Source organism: Triticum dicoccoides, chromosome 3B (assembly GCF_002162155.2).
Source record: "Triticum dicoccoides isolate Atlit2015 ecotype Zavitan chromosome 3B, WEW_v2.0, whole genome shotgun sequence".
Taxonomy (NCBI): Eukaryota; Viridiplantae; Streptophyta; class Magnoliopsida; order Poales; family Poaceae; genus Triticum; species Triticum dicoccoides.
This window is the reverse complement of record NC_041385.1, coordinates 552,063,389-552,070,464: the sequence shown is the minus strand read 5'-3', so window position 1 is coordinate 552,070,464 and position 7,076 is coordinate 552,063,389. Positions and strand designations below refer to the sequence as shown.

The 7,076-nt window shown below is 47.1% G+C and overlaps 1 protein-coding gene across 1 annotated transcript; it reads right to left on the bottom strand.

Moving 5' to 3' along the window:
• Positions 1 to 734: 734 nt before the first annotated feature.
• On the bottom strand, positions 735 to 3,839 carry LOC119277027 (basic leucine zipper 6-like). Its single transcript, XM_037558236.1, has 4 exons — positions 3,078 to 3,839; positions 2,884 to 2,974; positions 1,389 to 1,515; positions 735 to 1,297 (listed from the first exon to the last, which is right to left on the bottom strand). Exons 1-4 carry the CDS (start codon positions 3,518 to 3,520, stop codon positions 1,152 to 1,154), a joined length of 807 nt encoding a protein of 268 aa, XP_037414133.1. The 5' UTR covers positions 3,521 to 3,839; the 3' UTR covers positions 735 to 1,151.
• Between the last annotated feature and the right edge of the window lie 3,237 nt (positions 3,840 to 7,076).

Here is a 7,076-nt window from a genome sequence, read left to right as displayed (position 1 = left end):
TTGCGATCGTGTCAGAGTTATTTTATAGATTGCTTATTTCTGAAATGAGTATGCAACTGTTGACTGGTTGCTTATTTTCATGTACTCCCTCCGTCCGAAAATATTTGTCATCAATATGGACAAAAAGAGATGTATCTAGAACTAAAATACATCTAGATATATCCTCTTTTATTCATTTTGATGACAAGTATTTCCGGACGGAGGGAGTAGTTGACAGTTCTGTTATTTTCTTGGGCATGAAATTGACAGAGAGAAGAAACACTGCTAACAAAGATTTGTGCAGTTCAGTTCTTGGGGAGCAGTACTGAAAATCTAAGGGCTCTTGCAGTGCATTATACTAATCGGTGGGAGAATAATTGACAAATATGCAGGGTTGTGCACCAAATCATCGAACAGAAAAATGTGAAGGCTGGACGGGGGTAACTGTATCAGTTTGTCTAATTCACAACTAGATATTTTTTAAGGATGTCACATCTAAGCTCCCACAAATATGTAATGCAACAACAAAAAACAAAAAAAACTAGGACAAGAAAAAAATACCACAAACATAGTGGACATCAGCTTAGATGTGACATAACTATGTCAGAATTTTCCCAGGATCAAAGTTGGATCCACTGCAATGAGTTTCTGAGTAGAGTTTCATCGGCCCTCCAACCACATGGAACAAGTAAAAAAGTTACAAAGTTAGGTGAAGCATCGTAACAAAAGGATAAAGCTAGTACAAAAGAGAAGCATAAGCCCACATATACATTTACTGAGAAACAAAGGATTCAGAAGAATACATACAACAGTTCTGCTAAATCAGTACGAGGATACAAAGCAAGAGTTGTGCTTATGTGGTTTCCCAAAAAACTTTCCTAAAAGACGATGGCTCCAAAACTAAACTGAAACAGTCTACGTACACAAGATGCAATGCTACACACGGAATTTACAAATTACAACGGAGGCACACTTCAGTTTTTCTTCACAGTAAAAAAAACCCAAAACTGAAATCGATTTGCAAAGAATGATACACAGGTCAATGGACAAGAAAAAGAAACAAGAAAAAAGAAGAAGCATGGACGGTTTCATTCATGCACTGTTGCCATGTGTTCCTTCCCAGGTCAATGATGCGGCGGCGGGCTGCGCAGAAGGGACATGCGATGATCGCTTCAGCTCATGAGCTCCTTCTCCGCGCGCACAGGGGGCGGCCCGCCGTGGTCGGAGGCCGCGCCCGCACCGGACGACATTCTGAGGTTCTGCTGCTGGTACACCTGCCGCAGCCTCTCGATCTCCTCCTTCAGCGCCTCCTGATGAGCTGCAGATCAAAACGATTTTGGTTATTCCTCACGAGTCATGCAGGATGGATGGACTTGTGAATTTCTGATTGGGTGGGAAGGAGTGCTGACCGTCCTTGAAAAGCTTGTCCTGCGCCAGAGCTGCGATCCGCTGCTTGAGGTGGCTGTTGCCGACGGTGAGGATCGTCCGCTGCTGATCCAGAAATGCCACCCGGGGAGACAGCACGGACACCTCGTTCTGGACAATCGAAACGTCACGTGAGAGTTAGATAGACACCATGAGCGTACGAGGGCAAGTAATAATTCATTAACCCGAACTGAACATTTTTACACCTACACGACAGTCAAATTGGAAGGGGACACTGACTAACTAAACTGATGGCAGTTCACATGCCGCTAGAGTTAATTAGTTTTGACCGATTACTTGTCAGATTAACTCCTGGGTTTGCCCCCAAACATCCTCCCTTTCTTTTTTATGATGTCTCCATGTGCACCCAGCTTGTGATAGAATACACACAGCATAGCATATACCCTTAACGTGCGCCGCGCGCTTGCAAGTGGGTACAGTAGGGTTGTTAAATGCTACCAGTGCACTAGCGCTCACATCATTGCTTAAGACAATAATCAGATGTGGCACCACTCACTACTAGGTGGGGCCGGGAGGCGCCTGCATCTGCATGTGCCGTACCACTCACTGGCCGTGTAATTGGAGCGGGAGAGGGACCGCCACTCCGTGAGATGCGAGCACGCAGCGCCATGTGCATTTGGATCACGCGAGCAACCCCGCCAGCCGGCCTTGGTTGGTAGGTACCGTACATCGCTGTGCGTACGCACGAGAGGGGAGCCTACTGATGATCGATCTCATTCATGATCCCACCCCACCCCACCCCACCCCACCCCACATGGGTTCTCACCAACATCAATTTGCTACCTTGCGTGCCAGCCAGCCTGCACCATGGATCTAACCCTCTAGTGCACGCGGCGATTGATACGTTTGTGTCATTGTGTGCGCGCGAGCGAAAACATCGGTATATGGGTACGTCGTGGTATGTCGTGAGTACAGCAAATTAATGGGTACGTATACATCGCCCTGCCCTGCGAGTGCGAGCGACGTGCACATTTTGTGATACAAAACCACGCAAGGCCGAGTGTGCGCTAGCTCTTGCGCATGCATGCATGCACGCATGACAAGAGCGTACATGAGCTGCATGCATGCCGAAATCGTGCTCATGAGCGTGTCTACGGAATTTCCTTGGCATTACGTAGCGTACATCTATGATCTACTGCTACTCAGTTTTCTACTCTGCTTTCTTGCAAAGGGGTGTTGGGCGACAAAATTAAAGGCCGGAGGCATGCATGAAGTAGAGTGAGTGGCGTACGTGTTGTCAGCTTTTTAAGTATAGCTCCTAGAACTGAGATCCATATATTTCGACTAGCTAACTCTTTTTTTGAGACAATTTGGACTAGCTAACTAGAATTGAGTAGCACTAGCTCGCCCTTTATTAAGGCCCGAAGTTATGAGTTTTCCACGTACTAGCTCATTAGACTGTTCTTAGCGAAGCAATTACTAGCTAGCAGCAGGTGATCAGTACTCCTATATATGTACCTGCAGCGTTGTGACGCACCGCTCGAGCTCGGAGATGTACTGCAGCTTCCTCACCCGAGATCTCTGAGCCGACTGACGATTAGCCAGTATCCTGAGAACACATAATTCGGTCGGTCCATGGACCGAGCTTGATAATTAACACATTAATCAAGGAATCGCATCCATGCATGCATGCATTGGCATTGCGCGCGCACCTCTTGACCCTCTTGGGGTCGCGGATCGTCTCCGTGGACGAGGTCGGCGTGGCTTGCCCCGGCCCCGGCTCCTCCGGATTAGCATCGTCGTGCTGCCCGTCGTCGTACCGGTCCTTGCCGTGCTTGTCGCCGTCGCTGTCGCTGGTGCCGTTCTCGGACCCCGGGGCCGTCGACCCGCCCTCGTCGGGGAACATGGACATGAGCTGGTCGTCGTCCAGCCTGTCGAAGTCGCCTGCCCCGCCGCAGCCCCCCGGCGCCATCTCCACGAAGGCCACCGAGTCGCTCAGTGACCTGCGGTGCGCGCCCCGGCGCGCCGCCGCGAACTCGGCGAACTCGTCCGCCCACACCGCGACGGGCCCGTGGCCGTGGTGCTCCACGCCGGCGCCGGGCCAGTGGTGCGCCCCCGTCGCCGCCGTCGGGATCTTGGGCGGGAGCTGCGCCATTACGCTCGAGGGCGAACCCGGCAATGCGCAACAGCTAGCTAGCCGCTACCTCTCCTAGCCACGCCAAAGCTAGCTAGCTGCTGAACCAGCGAGTTGCGTAATGCGGTGTGCCGGCGCGCGTAGAGCCTTGTTTTATACTGGCCGAGGCTGGCATAGAGAGTAGCCTTCTTCGCTGCTACACTTGCTCGCGCCTCGTTGCTTGGGTGAGATGGGGGATGGAGATTGATGGGAATTGGAATCGGGGAGTCACATGGGACGAGACTTTTGGAACATGAGGACAGCCTGAGCCAGCTAGCTTGGCCGGAGGGGGTGGTGCGCGCGGGAAGGAAGGAAGGAAGGATGGATCGTCGAAGATGGTGGTGGGGATCAACGGTTTTAAGCGAGGCGGTTTTTAGTAGGTGGGCAGGAATCCCCATCCACGTGCCGCTGTCGATCTATCCACCCGTCCGTCCGTCCGTCCATGGATCTCATTCTCCCATCATTGCCTCTCAGTAGCTCGCTGCCTGTGCATATATGGCGAGAGCTGCAAGTAGCCGTCGTTGTCGCCTAAAATGGGCCGGATGTCAGCAGCAGCTAGATCTGATCTGCTGCGTGCGCGCTTTGAATTAATGGCCATGCAGCTGCTGATTGCGCTTGCCCTGATTATTACGATTACGAGCGGGAGACGATGGCCATTCTTCTCATTCGTTCGTTCATGGCTACTAGTAGTTTCAGACTCCATTAGCATGGCTCGACCGTGTCAGACATGGGAATGGATGGAAAGGAACAGGCAGGAAAGCGTGTCAGCCTGCTGTCAAGTTGGTTTGCACCGGAAAGCTGCGTGCGCGCGTATCACTTGGTCAGAAAACGGGCATGTTCGCAAATCCTCGGGATCAGAGATCTCACCGCGTCTAATTCTAATTCCATGTTACGCGGGAATCTTCTGTCCTCTCTTTATCACGACACCTTCTACTACCTTCCTCTTTGTTAATACAGTAATATACTCCAAAGAAGTCCAGTGACTTCTTTACAGAATTACCTGCTCTGTCCGTAAGGATGGTGCGCTGCATATCTCTAATCTTGCAAACGAAAGGCTGCACCGATCGACCTCCGTGCTGATGAAATGTTTACAACAGCAGGAAGAACAAGTAAGCACGCATTTGAGACGTGCTAATTACGTGATCTTCATTGTTCACTGACCTCGATGCATTTGCTTCTAATTGAGTACCAACCTGTGCTATGACAGGAAAGGTCTCGGTTGTGCAGACCGGCTGGGCTGGAAGCGGCGTTGGAGGCTGTTGGCTAGGCCGAAGCATTCTGAGGGTTCGGTGGAATGGTCGTGTCCAGATCTAGGCGAAAGCTTTTAAGTCAATGGGGGGCGATGCTGGCGACGGCCGCGTCCTCGAACGTCGTTTACTTTCTTGAAGGCGTTTCTGAAGATGTTGCCTTCGATCTTCCCTGGAAGAGGGCATCTGGTGCCAGTGGTCTGCTTGTGGTTTTCGGCATAGTTTGTCTCATAAATCGGGGAACCATGCACGTCAGAATAATAATAATATACTGGTGTTTGGTTTGTGTCCAATTCTTCTATACGATGTTTTTGTTACTATGTGTAGGAATTTGGTAATTGTTTGGACATTTGTCAAATTTTTTGATATGCATGTTTCCAATATAATACTCTATACCAAAATATAAGACTTTTTTAGGCAAAACTAGCATACAAAAACATCTTAGATTTTGATACCAATGGAGTATATTTTTTGTGAATGTTACCAAAAATATGAATAACTAAAATATTGTCGCTCAAAAACTACAAACTTGTAAAATTCACCAAAATTTGAATTTTGTGAGAAGATGTAAGGTTGGTTTGGGCACACACAAATGCAACACAAACATGACGATGGGCCCGAAGTAAAAATAAACATGACGACATGCCCAACCCAATGGTCCTTTTTTTTTGTTTTTCCTTTTGTTTATTTCTCATTCACCTTTGTTTTTGTTCTTTTAGTTTTTCTTTTCAAGAAATGCAAAAAAGTGAAGTTCAAAAACCAATCACATTTTCAATTATCCATTTTTTTTCAAGAAACTAGCAAGATGCCCGTGCATTGCACGGAACATCAAGATGCGTTTTTTTTACAAAACATCTGTTGTGATTGACCCATGCGGGAGTAATGCCATGTGTAAAAATTAATGATATGTTAAAAAAGAGGAGAGATAAGGTGAGGAGGAGTGGGGCCTGGTGGTGATTGGTGGTCGGACTGAGCGGAGGCATGGGCATGGACGACACCGGCAGCGGCCAAGATGCCAGATTGTTTCAGAGGTTTTCTTTTTTAATTGCTCAACAATGAGGTTGTGGGAGATAAGAATGAACGAGGAAGGCCTTATCTGCAAATGTGGAGAGAAGTCCGGATATCTTTTTGCAAAATTGCCGTAGTTTAATTTCTATCCGTCATACATAGATCGGACGGTCTATATTGCAGGATGACACACACACCATCATCACCAACTTGGTTTTTTATAAGAGTAGAGATATCCACAAATTTCAAAAATGGTGGTACCTTTTGCAAAACAGTGTAAGTTTTTCAACAAATGCAGATTTTTTTACTTTTAAAAAAATAAATATTTTACACGTTTTTTTTTATGAAAACAGGAAAAATCAGAAGAAATTTTTGCTATATAAATTTAGAAATATTTCAATATGTAAACAATAGTAAAAAAATAAAAATAAAAAACGTGGAACCAATCAATTGAATGTTACGGACGAACAAACAATTATTGTGCCTGTCCACCACAGACGAGAGTAACTAGTTAACGAGCGTTCCTTCGGAAGCCTCGCAATGATCAACGCCACTTGGCGCGCTCTCAGCCACTCGTCACGTGTCGCGCTCTGGACGCTCCCTCCAAATTTTGTTTTTTAATTATTTTCCGCACACGTCTTTGATTTTTTAAACGTTTTTTTTTCTGGTTTTTTCCGACATTTCGGTTTTCTACCGGTCATCCTTAGCTTTTGGGTCAAAAAAATTTACGAGAAAAAACGCGTTTTATTTTTTTTCTTTCATGAGAGTCACGGTTTTGCTTCCACGAAAAGCACGGTTGTGCTTTCGCAAGAGTCACGGCCGTGCCTTTTGGTAACAGAAAAAAGCGCGTTTTCTGTTTTTTCCTTCCGTGAGAGGCACGGTTTGGCTTCCGCAAGAGGCACGGTTGTGCTTTCGCGAGAGTCACGACCATGTCTTTCGAAAAAGGGGAAAAAGCGCGTTTTCTGATTTTTTTTCTTCCGCGAGAGACACGATTTTGCTTCGCAAGAGGCATGGTTGAAAGGATCGATATGGTTGACTAGATGGGGGGGGGGGAGTGAATAGGCAACTAACAATTTTTAGACTTTTCTTTAACAATTTAAACCTTGCAACGAAATAGGTTGCCTAGATGTGCAACTACGTGGACAACCTATATGATGCAAAGACAACTAGCACACAAGCAAGCAATAGATACAACACAAGTAAGCTTGCAAAAGTAAAGGCACGAGATAACCAAGAGTGGAGCCGGTGGAGACGAGGATGTGTTACCGAAGTTCCTTCCTTTT

Coding starts and splice junctions, on each gene's coding strand:
- LOC119277027 (XM_037558236.1), bottom strand. CDS start 3,520: ATGGCGCAGCTCCCGCCCAAGATCCCGACGGCGGCGACGGGGGCGCAC. Junction 2,975..3,077: donor GACCCCAAGAGGGTCAAGAG/GTGCGCGCGCAA, acceptor ATGTGTTCTCAG/GATACTGGCTAATCGTCAGT. Junction 1,516..2,883: donor GGTGCGTCACAACGCTGCAG/GTACATATATAG, acceptor TCGATTGTCCAG/AACGAGGTGTCCGTGCTGTC.